The 16,597-nt window shown below is 42.8% G+C and overlaps 1 protein-coding gene across 1 annotated transcript in view; it reads right to left on the reverse strand.

Moving 5' to 3' along the window:
* The window catches only part of LOC308581530 (uncharacterized protein), a gene marked incomplete at its 5' end in the record, with an annotated part of 84,933 nt that extends 71,374 nt beyond the window's left edge, over positions 1-13,559 (reverse strand). Inside the window, 3 exons of the mRNA XM_081184034.1 lie at positions 9,771-9,820; positions 10,951-10,999; positions 13,299-13,559. Coding sequence (XP_081040160.1) covers positions 9,771-9,820; positions 10,951-10,999; positions 13,299-13,559 — 360 coding nt within the window. The remainder of the gene's footprint in view (positions 1-9,770; positions 9,821-10,950; positions 11,000-13,298) is intronic.
* Between the last annotated feature and the right edge of the window lie 3,038 nt (positions 13,560-16,597).

Raw genomic sequence — 16,597 nt, forward strand, 5'->3', positions numbered from 1 at the left:
CGGACAACCTTGCTTTGGGGGAGGCCAGAACACAAACATAGTGGATAGATACTTGACTGAACGACTAAACAACAACAACTTGACATTTGAGTGCCCTCTACACTGAGAGAGAAATCCACCAAATGTACTATTCCCTAAATGTTATTCTGAATGGGCAGTGAAACTGGCATGACTCCATGGTACTTTAATGATAGATATTAATCTTCTTCAGTAACGGCTAAATTTTCCAAAGTTCATCTGACAATTTACGAGTAGTTTGATGAGACCAGCTTAGTGATGCTTTTCAAAACAATATAGAGGGCAAATGTGAGGTGCATATAATCAGGAGGATCAATGGGCAGTTGCACCTTTAAAAGGCGACAGTAATCCATGAGCTACAGTTCAACAGATGTCAAGGTGGAGGTTAGGCTGGTTTAAATGGTCCTTAAGCTCTATTGTTTACCGCCATATTCCTTGGAATCAGCATTTCTACAGTCAGGAATAAAACTAATGGGCCCCAATAAGGAATATATATACTGCGAGGCATTTCAATAGCATAATTTATATGTAAATAGACACATAGTCAAAAATGGTATATAGTCACACATGGAAGACATACACTATGTGTTTTAATTTGTACTGCAATTTAGCTGTTGCTTCCAACAGATGGGAGAGTCGTGCAACACTTTCAACTCATTTAATTACTTATGTAAAATATTGGCTTGTGTTAATTAAGTTCAATAAATTACATAATGGTTCAGAGATTCTACTAAGAGACTTTTTGCAGATGATACACCAGACGTAATTTATTTGATGTCTACAGATTGAAAGGCACAATGAAAACTAAAAAGCAATCTAAACTTTGAGGAGGGGTTTTTCAGTTTCCTCTTTTTTTAAAAGAACAAGGATAAAACGTATAATAAAACTTTATTAAAAACAGAATTACCTACTCGACAATCAGAGAAAGGGGATCACAGAAAGTGAGAAGAAAAGGAGTAGCCCCATCCACACTTGGCTTTGACTCTTCCCACACATGTCATGCAGTCCCTGACAAATTTTCCCCAAGGGGATGCAGTCCTCCACAGACAAAAAGTTGCCCAACCTTATGTTGGATTTTGGTTAAAGAAAAATATAGGTACAATTAAAGGAGACTTCCTGGATGCCTAAGATCCAGGTCTGGTGCATGTACTCTTTGATGGGAGAACACCAGCAGATATTTTAAATCACAAAATATGCAGCAAAGTAGCACATGGAAATTAGGCTATTGGACCTTTCAAATACAGTCATACCTCATGTTACATTTGCTTCATGATATGTTTTTTCAGGTTGCGTCCTGCGGCGACCCGGAAGTACTGGAAAGGGTTACTTCCGGGTTATGCAGCTCGCACAGACACGCAAAATGATGTCACGCGCATGTGCAGAAGCGACGAATCGCAACCCGCGCATGCGCAGACGCGCTGCTGCGGGTTACATTCTATTCATGTTGCGAACGGGCCTCCGGAACAGATCCCGTTCGCAACCAGAGGTACCACTGTACCCCCTTCTGAGTTGCTTCCAAGATTCCCCTCTACCACACATTTGGTAAATTTAAAAAAAGGTTTTGCTTACAAACTCTTCAAAGGTCAGATTTGTGTGCTTTTCCACACAGCAGTCAGAAAACACAGGCAGTAAAACTTAGGTTCCAAAGTGGTTAGAGTTTCTAAATCATTTGTATAGAATCACAAAGATGGCTTCCGTCAGCCGCGCACTCTAAACTTGAAGCAACCATCTCAGACCTTCTTATTCATAGGCGTTCACATAATGGAATGAAAGAACAAAGAGCTTGATAGCCGTTCCTCCCAAGGTGAGCGGGGGTGGGGTGACATTGGCTAAGCCTGGCAGGACGGCTTATTCTATGGTCTTAACCCCTTCATGCATTAATTAGACTTAAGCATGTTGGTTATAAGTGGCTAGTTATCCCAAATCATGCTCTGGAGCAAGGTTTCCCAGCATTATGTGGAGAGAGAGAGAGATACAGATAGATATCTACCTCTCCCTTTCTCGTAATTCAAAAGGCATTTAGTCAGTCAGTCAGTTAGCTGGAGACGCTTTTTTGAAAACATCTTAATGTGGTTTTCAATAAAAGCCATTCCAATAAAACAGCCTGAGTATACACCATACACTGAAAGCCCAATTAAGGTGCATGGCTTCCCCCCAAAATAATCCTGGTCACTGTAGTTGTGGCGCTCATCTCGCTTTATTGGCCAAGGGAACTGGCGTACAGCTTCTGGGTCATGTGGCCAGCATGACTAAGCCGCTTCTGGCGAACAAGAGCAGCACACGGAAACGCCGTTTACCTTCCCGCTGGAAGTGCTTTCAAACTGCAAGGTTGGCAGGAGCAGGGACTGAGCAACGGGAGCTCACCCCGTCGCGGGGAATCGAACTGCCGACCTTCTGATCGGCAAGCCCTAGGCTCTGTGGTTTAACCCACAGCGCCACCCACATCCCTTTGCTGCAAAATGAACTTTTGCAGAGTGTGGCAGAGTCAGGAGTGCTTCAACTGATGACTTTAATCAGTGCAATTTTTCTAGAAAAAGAGGTGCTGGAGCTCACCATGAACACCTCCCTCATTCTCTTAGAATGGCAATGGCGCCTACTGGAGGTGCCAGAACTGAGTTCCAGTGAGTTCTGGCTGTAAAAAAGCCCTGACTTCAATGAATGGACAGATTCTATGTGGCAGAAGGTGTTCCTTCACATAAGCTAGTCCCAAATTGTTAAGGGCTTTCTATGTTAATACCAAAAGGTTAAACGTGGCCTGGTAGCAAACTGGCAGGCAGTGCAGTTCTTTTAATAATGGTGTAATTGTTGGCATGTGTATAGATGGTAGGAGAGAATGTATTTGTTAGAAATTATCCTTCCTTCCTCATGTTTGTGAGTTGAGCAGAGTGCAACCCTTTGCAGCTTAAAAGGGAAGCTTAGATAGGCTAGTTTTAGCCTTTTAGTTTAAGTAATCCAGGATGCTTTAAGGCAGACGATTCTCCTGGTATTTCTCCCCCCCCCCCTAAAGCAGTCATCACACAGTCTTTTCAAAGGTAAAAATAGCATTTACTCACTCAGAATACTTGTTGAAGAGTAATCGATAACAGCAGCTTTGTACAGGCAGGCTTAAAATGGTAATCCAGTTACAAAGACATGCTTTAGTCCAATTTAAAATGGTGTCTGAGCTGTGGAGCTCAGACATGCAGGTGTTCTACATTAATGCAATGAGGTCAAAGAGGAAAGAGCCTAGCCAGGTGAGGAGACTATATATGGCTACATACTCCCCCTATCAGAGCACAGTGGCAATGGCTCTCAGAGTTCTCTCTAGCAACTTAGAGGGAAACTCTTTGAGCTTCCACTCCTATCATGTGCCTATCTAGCAAACATGCATTGCTGGTTTGACTATTGAAAATATTCCACAGTTACACGGCCAGCCAATGCCTTTAGCCCTTCATTCTGCCCTAGCTGCAGCTTCCAGAAAAAACCCAGCATTGTCATGGCAAGGCTATGAATGAGAAGTGCCAATGGCATGTTTGAAATTCTACCTAGTGGTAAGAGAGACAGGAGAGAATTTTCCCAGCACAGATCCATTTGAACTACATCACTGATTGCGCATTACTTTCAAATGCAGGGCTCTGCTTAGATAGTTGGCAGCTCCTTGACAATTATTTGTGATTCATATTGCAATTCTTCTCAAGCACTTGTCTGGATAATCACGTACGGCGACAGGCGTCTAAGTAAACATTTGTACCTAGTAGTTCTCAAGTAGCTTTTCCAAAACACACCACAATAAACTCACGCAGAAATCTATTTTATTTGAATTTATGCACACCAGCAAAGTTTGTCATTCATTGAATTGCTCCTATGGGTTACAGTGCATTTTATAAACAGAAGCCCCTGAGTTGTGTACTCACATTTCATCTTATTTTCCCTTATTTTAATGGTATGCTTCCCATTTGGGGCTTTTGCTTCTCCTTGATACCTCAGCAGCTTTTGATATCACCCATCACAGCATTTTGCTGGACCAGCTGTGAATAAGCCTGGATACTGAGATCCAGTACAAAGGGCCTTCTGGCCGTTCCCTCACCATGCGAAGTGAGGTTACAGGGAACCAGAGAGGGGGCCTTCTCAGTAGTACCACCCACTCTATGAAACACCGTCCCATCAGATGTCAAGGAGATGAGTAACTGTATAACCTTTAGAAGACATCTGAAGGCAGCTCTGTATAGGGAAGCTTTTTCATGTGTAATTTTTGTTATGTTTTTATATATGTTGGAAGCCACTCATAAGTAAGCCTCACTGTCTTGAGTGGGACTCATTCCCATTCAAGGGAAAACACCCGTTGTCCAGGCTTAAACTGGAGACATCCAAAGAAGGGGAGTCCATAGTCCTTCTTTCCAACCTAGAAGTGGTGATGAGAACCATAGGGCGCATACTTCCAAGGAGCAGAGGAATATTTTGAAAAAGAACACAAACAACACAGTGGTTGCAACTGAATCTCAGCCATGGAAACTTTCAAAGGAAGAAGAAGAATTCAGTCACACAGGAGTGCAAGGAATCTCTGGGGATCTGTGTAGAGATTGTTATCGAGATGTGGGTAGTTTTAATTTTGAGAGGGAATCCATACTGATTGTTTGTGTCTCCACAGGCGCTAGTAAATGAAATGCTGGGGAGTGCTAATAAAATACAATGGCTCTAATGAGAAAATTAAATTGGTCATTACGGAGAATAAGGTAGCAGAAAAAAGGAGAAAAAATTGTCAGAGATTAAAGTTAGGTAAGTTTCATCTCTCACAGATAAACAAAGTTAAGTACCACCAAGTGAGTATAGATGCTCTGTAATTCAGAGCAAGGGGGAAATGGAAGTAAGAAATTATTGCTGAGATACTCACAAAGTGTCACAAATACATATAGGACTAACAACTGAAAATGCCCTGGAGAGGAAAATGAGATGACTGCTGGAATCCAGCAAATCACATTTAATTTACTTGGTTATTGCATTTGTGCATACCACCAAATTTAATAGTTCACAGAAGGGGCCAAAATGCTGATGTGTTTGTCCAAGCATGCATCACATCAAAATACTCTCCCATCAGTTTTATAATGTACCCAATTTATTTATTTAGTGTACAATGTGTGGGGTGTGCGTGTTCTGAAATAAGTACACAGGTACGGCCATCATTTTGGAAAGACAATGGCAGGGGGTAAGATACTTGCTATTTGCTGTTCTTCAGACCACAGTTTGGAGAGCCTACTGGTTCTAAACACTGAATAGCTGGCTATTGGGAAACTTGCAAATGGAACTATACATCAGATAGGAATTGTAAAGGCACAAATCCCTTCACAAAAGTTACAATTGTGTTGTTAATGCTGTTGTAACTGTAAGGTATTAAAATAAGAAAAAGAAAAAGACACCTACTCTTAAAACACACTAATAATTCAGTCTTGAATGTACCCAAGAGCAGAAGATGTCTTTGGGCCTTGGCTTTTCTCCCCATTGAAGTCTCTTAATGACGTCCAAATTACTTGAGCTCTATAGGTCTTCATGTTTACCTGAACAGATGAACATATTCTGATCTGGATGAAGTTAACAGATTCAAACCCTCCCGTGTATATTCTGAGGTTGACAGGAGTAAGAATGACTGATACTCAGAAAAATTTGGGTTCCACTTTTAAATACATTGGAGCAACTGTCTAGAAGCTTCCAGAACTTTGTAAGAGTACCATGTATGGTGACTGGATACTTAACTTCTCAACATTAAAGTGATGCAGAGTGAAACTAGTTCACATTTTACTGTTGACATTGTTAGGCTAAAAGCAAAAAGTGCTACTGATGCTTGGTTCTTTTCTGTAGGTCACAGTATGGAGTGTTAGGGGAGGGTTAGTATCATTGGTGGGGAACACATTGCGCTTCTTCTAGGGTAGTTTGTCCACCTTTAGTCCCCTCCCTGCGCTCAGCTGTCACCTGTAGCTCCTCAAATGGCTTCGACTGGGTGACTAAACCAGGTGAGGGTAGCCAATGGGTTTTAAACCCTTGGTAAGTTAGGGACTTCCCCTGCATGTGAAGAATGGCTCCAGCGGATTGAGTAGATAAGACCAATAGTGGGTCCAACAGTCTAGAAGGAGGTTTCTGAATGTGCTGTAGAAGGAAGTAAGGTGCAGAAGGGGCTCATCAACCTGGGAAGATAGTCCATCCAAAACTCAGATCCTAAACTTCCACTGCCTTGCAGGACATCTTCAGGAGAAGAAAGACTAAGGAGTAAACCCTACACAAATCCAGGGTGGAGTCCCTAAGATGGTTGGATGGCATCTTGTACTCCTTCTTCCAGCAACTCCTGCAGCCAAGCTGGTGCCAAATGTATTGCTTTGCTTTCCTTTGGACCTCATCAGTGAGACCAAGAGAGGGGGTCTTGTCATCTAAGCAGCCCAGGGCCTCCATACACACTGCCCAGGCTTGTTTGTGCCCCAGGGAGGTCACTTCGGTGCTCCTAACACAGAGGTTTGGCTTCACCCCCAGAGATGCACTGTCTTCCAAGAAAGACAAATTCCAACAACAATACGGAGTGGCAGGATGGGATAGGAATAATATAAAGAAGTTCTGGAATGGAAGAAAGGGGTGATTTTAGGCACACCTTTATCTATGCTTCCCTGCCTCATTTCAATTTGTCATTAATATCACTCAGCTGATGTCACTTTTGTGCTACAAGCAGTTGCTTTAACATATGCAGGCATTTGTGTGTGTGTATATATATATATATATATATATATATATATATATATATATTTGCGCGCACACACACACACATATGCTAAAAATTCATATTGCAACCAAATGGCTGTGAAAACGTTATCATGATCTTAATGGCTGAAATCTAGTGGACATATTTTGTAAGCCTGGGTGCTTACAGCAAAGACATAAGAAAACAGGAGGAAATCTCACCCTCTGGCTGTAAAACTAGAGAGCAGACAGCCTATTTGTCAATGCCTAATGTTGTTCTGACCCAGGCAAAATTGTGGATTTCTTTCCATTTATATTCAGAAAAACAGGGCTGCTGTTTAATGATCCTCCCTATGGTCACACATTTGGGGATGTGGTAGATAAGACATGAGCAGAACTTTCTAGAAAACTCAAGGAATAAGAAAAGATTGGCTCCCTTCTCTTTCCTGATGGACTTGGCTGCTCTGAAATGAATGGGCCTTATTTTATGGACTGTTGTGTATTTTATGGGAATACATATAATTCTTGTTGGGTCTTTGGGGATCATTGGGGTAGCTAGCTATACCCTGAGACATGTCTAAAAAGGCAGTAGAACACCATTGTGAAAGTTTAGCAGGGGGCAAGCAGACAAAGACTATAGCCAAAGGTAACTAGTCTGGAGATGGATAGATCAAGGTGGAACTCAACGTGGCTCATAACTACCAGAAGCCATGTTGTTTTTTTAAGTTTCACATAGGGTTTTAGTATGTTTGATGTTTTCTTTCTTACTGAGCAACCAAACCATGATCTGATTTCTAATTCCTGTGACCACTGCTTCTGTTCATTGGCAAAGGATATGATGTGGAGGCTGGCTACATTGGAGCCAGATAGAAAGTTCCACAATGGTATGGACATGATTTCATTTCACATCAGAAAGTAAGCTTGCAATCATAAAATACTTGCTTCCTAATAAGTCCCGTTGGGACTTCCCCCAAGCCTTTAGGATATGCTTATAAATGGAGTAAGAGACAGGTTTATATATTGCATAGCTTATAAATGGATTTTTTCAAAAGCCTTGATGACCTAAACTCAACTCAAGGATATCAGGAGTCAGTTGTTTGCTTGGGAGTCAAGCTTTTTATTTGCAAATTCATTTATATTGCCCTCACTTCCATCATCGTGTAACCCCTTGTAGCCAAATGTGCTTAGTTATGTAATATAATACTGTGCTGTTGTGTTTACAGTTTGAAGATCCATAACTGGGTGGGATTACGCATGTCACTAATTCAGAAAGGTGAAAACAGTTGAGCAGGGGCCACCAAGGGGAGCAAACAGGCTGAGAAAGGTGAAGTGCATATTTGCTCAGCAGTAAGCTCTATTGAATGCATTTATTTATTTATCTATCATCATTATGTAAATGTATTCATAGCTTTTCGCAAGAGTCTTAAGAGTGACTTACAAAGATGTAAAATGCAAGAATGCCAGGAAAATAAAAAACAGACATACTATGAGTGTTCATCCATGAACAACACAACATAGAACAGATGTGCGTGCGTAGATATAGATAATTGATATACCTCGGGTTACAGACACTTCAGGTTATAGACTCCGCTAACCCAGAAATAGTACCTCGGGTTAAGAACTTTGCTTCAGGATGAGAACAGAAATCGTGCAGTGGCGCAGCGGCAGCGGGAGGCCCCATTAGCTAAAGTGGTACCTCAGGTTAAGAACAGTTTCAGGTTAAGAACGGACCTCCAGAACTAATTAAGTTCTTAACCTAAGGTACCACTGTATGCACATTTCCCCACACTACCGAAAGATGGAACACCAGGCTAAAAAATCAGACTTAAAAAAACCAAACAGCCTGGAAGAACAAGAATGTCTTTGCCTGGTGTTAAAAAGCTGATAATGTCAGCACCAGGCAAGTCTCCTTGGGGAGAGCATACCACAATTAGGGGCCACCACTGAAAAAGCCCAAGCTGTCATAGCCATCATCCATACCTGCCTTGGAGGGGGCCTTCAGGTTCTGTTTGGTTCCATTCCACTCTATTTTGTTTTGTTCTGTTCTGTGGGTACATGTGTGCCTGAGGGTGGCACATTGGCAACCCCTGACGTAAGACTATGGCTTCCACTCCCCTGGAAGAATGAGTTCTTCCAGGTTGATTTGGCAGTCAGTCAAGCCTGTTACACGGGTGGCGCTGTGGGTTAAACCACAGAGACTAGGACTTGCTGATCAGAAGGCTGGCGGTTCGAATCCCCGCAACGGGGTGAGCTCCCGTTGCTCGGTCCCTGCTCCTGCCCACCTAGCAGTTCGAAAACACATCAAAGTGCAAGTAGATAAATAGGTACCGCTCCAGCAGGAAGGTAAATGGCGTTTCTGTGTGCTGCTCTGGTTCGCCAGAAACAGCTTAGTCATGCTGACCACATGACCCGGAAGCTGTATGCCGGCTCCCTTGGCCAATAAAGCGAGATGAGCGCCGCAACCCCAGAGTCAGTCATGACTGGACCTAATGGTCAGGGGTCCCTTTACCTTTACCATGCCTGTTACTAACCAGGCCATTTCCCCATTCCAAGTACACACACACATCCAGTTTAGAAGCCCAGCACCCTCATTTTTAAAAATGTGTATGTAATTCATCTTAGCAGTAGTCTGAGGAAGTAAACAGAAACAGAAGAGTTTTCTGCCTTTGTTATTATTACGGGACTGATACGTGGCTTTTAGCATCAAAGCAAAAGCATATCAACTGAAAGCCAGGAAAGTGGCTACAAAGCTTTCCTTTAGCAAAGCATCCCAAATTGCTGTGCCCAGCATGAGCTCTCTCTCTCAATTTCCCCCCCAGTCACATGAGCATACAAACACAAGACACTTCAGTTTCTCCTCGAACCATTAATTTGTCCCAACTCCCACACAGTGCTTTTGCAAGTGGGAATGATGATTTATAGTTTGTTTCCTATTAATCTTTAAAATAACTTAAAATCCCTCCTATAAATCATGGCTTAGCCCACTTCATTACCTCTGGATTATCTTTTAATATTTCAGATGGAAACCAAGGCTGCAGGATGTTTCCCCTACTTACCTTAATTCCATTTAACTCTGAAGAGGACATGGTTTTCCCGCCAATGAAGGCTGAAAAACAAACCCAGGAATTCAGAAAGAAAGAACTCTCTTTGGGGGAGGAGGGAGGGGAACAGATATAACAGACTTGCATTCTGGAGCCATTTAACCATAGACACAGGAAATGAGCAAAATATATAAACGGGGGTAGGGAGCCATGAATAGCTTGTATGAAACTGCCAAGTGGTGAGGGGCATTCAACTACTGACCAGGTGCAGAGGTGTGGTAGACTGCATGATAAAATATTATCTACATTGTTTAATACAAATCTCAGTAATACCGACTCCCTAACATACCCCAGTGAAAGCTCAATGGATTTAATAACTGTAGAACAAAAGGAGATAAAGGGGAAATGTTGGTTTGAACAGTAAGGCAGACAGGGAAACAGGTGGAGGGGAGGAATGAGCAGAAAATAGTCTAGGAGTATCTAATTGCCTCATAACTCCATATCTTCACATAAGCTGCCATAATGGCCTTCTGTGTACCCTACTGAGATAACAGAATGATGCCATTTCCAAAGGCATGTTTGTATAATGGGTGGCAAGAATTCACCCACACGTGGCCTTTTTTTTGTACAAAAAACCCCTCCTGTCAGCAGTTTAGAAGACTTTGGGCATAAGCTTTTCTGAATGAACCTCTTCAGTGTCTCATCTGCATGATGATCCAGCATTGCCCCGGCCTTCCATAATTGGGGAGTTCTCACTTAACTTGGTTTCATTGAGCAGGTCTGATTGCCTTGGCTATGCATATAAGCTTGACAAGTAGCAATCCAGCAATCATAAAAACAGCCATAAAACCTCGGTTTTTATGTACCCTGTAAGGTTGAGTTTATTCACAGTGGCAAAATGAATTACAGAGTGTCGCAGTGCTCAGCCATTAAATCTGGATATCTAATCAGTTGGGCCATCATGTAAATGAAAGACAAGTAAAAACAAAGGACATTTTCTAGCAGTGGAAAAAAGCAGGGTTGCAAGGGGGGGGGTCCGTTCCTGCTTAGGCGGGCAAATCCTGCAGTTCATTAGCAGAGAACTAATGATGCATGAAAATAAAGCTACTTTCATGGACACAAATTCAAGAACAAGTAGCTCTTACATGTCTACAGAATGAAGAATGAAGATATAGTGCTGAATATCTGTCCTTACCCTGGTTTGCCGGGTTAAGTTCTCTAACTGGGTGGCATTGTTCATGTGGCTATAATCCAGGGAGGAGAAAGCAGAGATCACAGAAAGCAAAGATGGCAAAAAGATTTTAAAAAGTGGCTATTATAAGCACACACAACAGGTGGGTAGGGTCTAATCTAAGGAGGGTCACAACTGCATCATTCACAACCACCAATCTGATTGAAAAATTAGAAAGGGTCCCCAAATCCATGTTTGGATTAAAGGTAGTTCACAGGAATGGCTCTGAGAAGGTGAAGACTGCACACCTAGAGAACAATGATGGGCAGCCATGTGGTGGGAGCCAACATTAACACAATTAAATGTTTCACAAGCAGAAAATAAAAAAGCATGCATAACAGATAATGCAAGAAGGTGAGTCAGTTAGCAGGCATTAGGTATATGTGTAACCTAATCTGACGTCCATCAGTCGCTTCACCTTCACATTAAGCAGATGGAAGGCATTCTGGAAAATATATGCCACTTTTCACTCTCAGAATGGACCTCCAAAGCAGCTCACATTTAAAAAGAAACCAATTTAAATACCGTAAAACTAACAACAAAACACAAAGCAGCAAGTTTTCTATATAGACTTGTCATTATACAACTGTTCTTCAACTCGCCCAGAGGAAATAAAAATTAGACAGAAGTTAAGGACTTAAGGATATGAAGGATATTATGTGAGAGTCAGTAAATGTAGAGAATGGAAGTATAGAAAAACAGATTCCTTGCCAAAGCTCCCTGCTCTTTCAAGAGCATCCCTGAAATTCCAGCTGAAATTGGATATGTGATCTAAGAGTCCATGCGTGGGCAGCTGTAGCTTTTTCAGAATCCCAGTACCTTTTGACACAGATCTCCTCAGAAGGGATCGGGCTCTACATATGAAACTGCCTTTTCCTGAGTCAGACCAATGGTCTCTCTAGCTCAACATTATCTACTCCAAATGGCTGTCAATCCCCAGGGTTTTTAGGCAGGGGACATTCCCAGCCCAACCTGGAGATGCTGAGGACTGAAACTGGGACATTCACAGATGCTATTTGAGAACCGGTATAGCAGAGCTTTCCAATCTTTTCATGTTGGTGACACACTTTTTTAGACATGCATCATTTCTTAACACAGCAATTCAGTTTTACTAGCAAACTGGAGGTTAAACTAACCCCTTATAAGACTGGGAGGAGCGTTTGTGTGGCACACATACACACTGCAGCCGACACACTAACGTGTCGTGACACACAGTTTGGAAAGCTCAGCGGTATAGGGTAGCAGTTAGAGGACTCGATTTGGATTTAAGGAGTCCTGCATATGAATCCCTGCCCAGCTGCAAAACTCACAGGTTATCTAGGGGCAGTGCTATTTTTCTAGAAAAAGAAGTGATGGAACTCACCGTGAAAGAAAAACAAGTGTTGGAACTCACCCATGAACGCCTCTCCTAGTTCTCTTAGAATGGCAATGGCACCCACCTGAGAGGTTCTGGAACTGAGTTCCAGAAAGTTCCGTCTGGGGAAAAAGTGCCCTTTCTAGGGCTATTCACACAGTGTAATATCCTTCACACTGAGGGAATATGGGCTGCATGCAGAGCTGCGGATGCCTCCAAAAAAAGGCAAAATAGACACAGAAGAAGTATTATTTAGGGCAAAAATGAGGCCTTCTCGTAGTGCTTCCACTCGCCATCAGATCCAGCCAGCACGGCCAACAATCAGGGATGATGAGAGCACTAATCCAAAGATCCCTGCAGTTAGGAGTTAAAATAAAAGGTTGGGAAGCAGGTCAGAGCTATTGCGCTTTTCATTTATTCCCCCCAAATGGAGTTAGTTTCCTACATAAAATTTATTACACAGCCTGACACTTTGTGAGGAGGTCAGGTCAGTCTGTGCAGCAGCAGATACCGGGCATGAAAAAGGCATAAACAGGCAGCCCCGTGCAGATTATTTGACCACATAATGCAATTTTGGCAAAGGTTTTCAAAATCTGAGGCACTTTGTGTGCCCTCAGGGGAATTGGGAGCCCTGACAAGAAAGACCACAACCAAGGAAAGGCTAATGCATTCACAGCAGTACAAGTGTTTGGCTGTTTCCTTTTGACCTTTTATCCCATTCTTGACTGATTAAATTCTTATGCTAAGCAGCAGGGCCAAATTTTACGCTAATTGCACTACAGGCTCATTAGACCCAGCTGAACTAGAGAGGCAGGCTTGCGATGAACCAGCCGAGCCGCTGTCCACATTTTCGGTTTTGATTGTCACTCAGAGTGATCTCACCGATATTCCCCTTCACAGTGTGAGATATGTAAATTTGGCCTTTGAAAGGCCTTCTCGCCTTGGAATGCCAGCTTACTAATGTTGCTCTTTTCCTCCTGTGTATTGCCGTTCTCGTACAGCTGCCTGTCATGCTCTCAACTTCATGCCTCTGAGGCAAGTCGCTGTATACTTTACTATCACCAGCTATGTGGGTTTCGGTTTCTGCTTCATGAATTACCACAGACCCACTTGAATCGCTGAATTCCACACACAAAAAAACACTGTGCTCAGTGGGACACACCCCCAGCAACTGGAAAAGAGCAGAGAAAAACAACGGCTCGAGTTTAATTGAGATCATCTCTGGTGACAATCGTGTGGTCCAGAATCAGAGCTTCACAGAATGTACAAACAGCAAAACAGACACACGTGCAGTTTGCCAAATGGAAGGGGGACCAACCTCTGAATTCTCAGCGGTTGCGCTCTAAGTCAATGGCTGGAAGCACATTTTCCCACAGAAACTGACGTCCTAACCACACCTAACATATCACTACCAGGAGTGCAAATAACATATCATGTAGAACATCAGGATAAATTTAAGAGAGGACGGGTTTGTGCAGCCTTCAATACTGCTTTATACATGCAGGAACTGCAATGCGATGTTGTACTATATCCTCCTCACCCTGAAACAGGATCAGTCCCACTCAGGGTTCCAGTCACACCTTCCTCCAGGATACTTGAAGCTATTAGCAGTTCAAGCAAACCAATTTTCATTCTCCCCACTGTGGCTCCTGGTGAGGACTATCTGCCAATAACTCCGAGACTGGACGACAACAACAACAACAACAACAACAACAACAACAACAACAACAACAACAACTTCTATACAGTCCTTCCTCCAAGGATCACAAAGTAGTTAACAATATAAAAACACAAAAATATATAGCATAGTAAGAAACAAAAGCAACAACCCCACAAACAGAGTTTAAAAGGCCATATATTGTTCAATTCGTCATATGTGGTTTCCCATGATCACTTGCAAAGAGTTAGGTCCATGACAGCTGCTTTCCCACAAAAGCCTTCTTCAGCCACTGGGTTTTTGCTATAGCATCAAGTCGATAACATAGGAAAGCATGGCTTACACAAGCACTTGCTACCTGTTGACAAGTCAAAGAAAAACACACCTTGTGTGCTTCAGTGTACACTTGTGATGTTCAGTAAACTCCAATGGACTTCAAATGTTGCTCCTGGCTGATGAAGGCTGATATGTGAAAATTAGGTGAGCTGTCTTAACTGAGCAGAAACATTGTCTGTGAACACAAAATCACCACTGCATCTGACTCAAAATCAACAAGATGCAACATTGTGAAATGTTTCTGTTTCTTACAATTGTGGGGCCGGGTGGGGTGGGGGGTATTCTTCCCCTGACAAATGAAACTGAGCAAACTTTCTGCTGTAGCTCAATTTAAATTCAGTAAAGACACTGAGCATTAGATAAAATGGCTTCAGGTGTTGCATTCTGGGAAGTGAACCATCTTGCCACCTCAAGGTTTCACATTCCCACCACCTGCAGTTTAAGCAATCTTCACTTCCAACCTCAGCGTCAGTTTCCCTTAGTTATATAAATCTTGTAAATTAATGTTAACACAACTTTACTGGTTATTTTTCCTCTTTTTTAGTATTCAAGTGAACAGCTTTTAACAATACCAATGCTTCATTCTATGTATTCAGAAAACCTTTGAAAGCTTTTGCGCCTCTACATTGATCATTAATGCATGAATGAGCATTAGCTGCTGTAGTTTACTTTTCCAAGATGGTGTTGACTTTTCACTTCATATTACAGGCGCTCGCTCTCTGGGTATTAGCGTGGCCTCTACTTCTGTCAATAGTAACTATGTAAGGAGTTCAGGTGACTACCACTGTTATTTCTGCAGGAATGCTGCATAGAAAGAGGCTCGGGGAGAAAAAATGTATTAGTGATGCACTGTGAACTCTTCCACGGGCTAACAAAGTCTTCTTATAGCACAGTGCTGCAAAGCATTGTGGGATAATTGTTTCAGGGACTGCCAACATGGCACCCACAAGCACCACCAGGCTATCTACCAAAACCTCACAGGATGCTTGCATAAGGTAAATATCTCACCTGAAATCCATACTACACAAGAGATTGCTCTTCCCACTTGGTTCCCATCTATACTGCCTTGGCCTCTCCTGTTTTGAATGTGCCCCCTTACACATGCCCACGTTTCAATGGATGCCAAGACCGGACACCCTCGTTTACTTCCTTTCTGAAATAAGAGGTGCAAATAGCTGTTCTCTCTGAGTGGTTGCTCAATTTGTTTCTCCTACCCCCAATGAACGCGGGTGGCGCTGTGGGTAAAACCTCAGTGCCTAGGACTTGCCGATCGTATGGTCGGCGGTTCAAATCCCCGCGGCGGGGTGAGCTCCCATCGTTCGGTCCCAGCTCCTGCCCACCTAGCAGTTCAAAAGCACCCCTAAGTGCAAGTAGATAAATAGGTACCGCTTTATAGCGGGAAGGTAAACGGCGTTTCCGTGTGCTGCGCTGGTGCTGGCTCGCCAGCTGCAGCTTCGTCACGCTGGCCACGTGACCCGGAAGTGTCTGCGGACAGCGCTGGCTCCCGGCCTCTTAAGTGAGATGAGAGCACAACCCTAGAGTCGGACACGACTGGCTCGTACGGGCAGGGTTACCTTTACCTTTACCTTACCCCCAATGAAAGAAATGGCGGGGGGGGGGCGTGTCAACTCTTTTATGGTCCTGTCTCTTTTTCTGCTTTTTTCACATGGCAGCCATTTTGTGTTACACCATGGCCCCAGAAGAAAGTTGGGCATTTAGTGTTGCCAGTCCCATGCTTTGGAGAACTCTTCTAGCAGAAATTCAGCAGGAATCTTTACTTCTGACTGTCAGGAAACCCTTGGAAGACTTCCTTATGCCAACATAAATAGGCAACTGTTTAAAAAATGTCTTGGGCAGCCAGTCATTTTAACAATTGTGCTGTATTCCTTTTAAAGGTTTTTTTTATGCTGCTGTACACTGCTCTGTTTTCTTAGAGGATGGTATATAAATACATGAATTAAATAAATAAATAGAGTTGCAGTGAAGAGGCTTCTTATGCAATGTTTATGGTGCTTTGTCACTGCTTACATATCTAAACTATTCTGATTTTTACTTTAAAAGGGGGGGGAGAGACTGAACAGCAGAAAGCTGTCAACTGGTTCATTAAAAAGCCATAGGTGTTTGATTTCCTATGTGTGCTCTTACTTCAGCTGAGCTTATTGTGTTCTTCCTTGATCATTTGTCTGTGCCAGGTAACAGCTTTTCCTCTTATTTCAAGGTAGTCGGCAGTAACCCTGTTTTCATTCATAGCAATGTTTAAATAG

Source organism: Podarcis bocagei, assembly GCF_964188305.1.
Source record: "Podarcis bocagei genome assembly, chromosome: 1".
In the NCBI taxonomy this organism is placed as follows: Eukaryota; Metazoa; Chordata; class Lepidosauria; order Squamata; family Lacertidae; genus Podarcis; species Podarcis bocagei.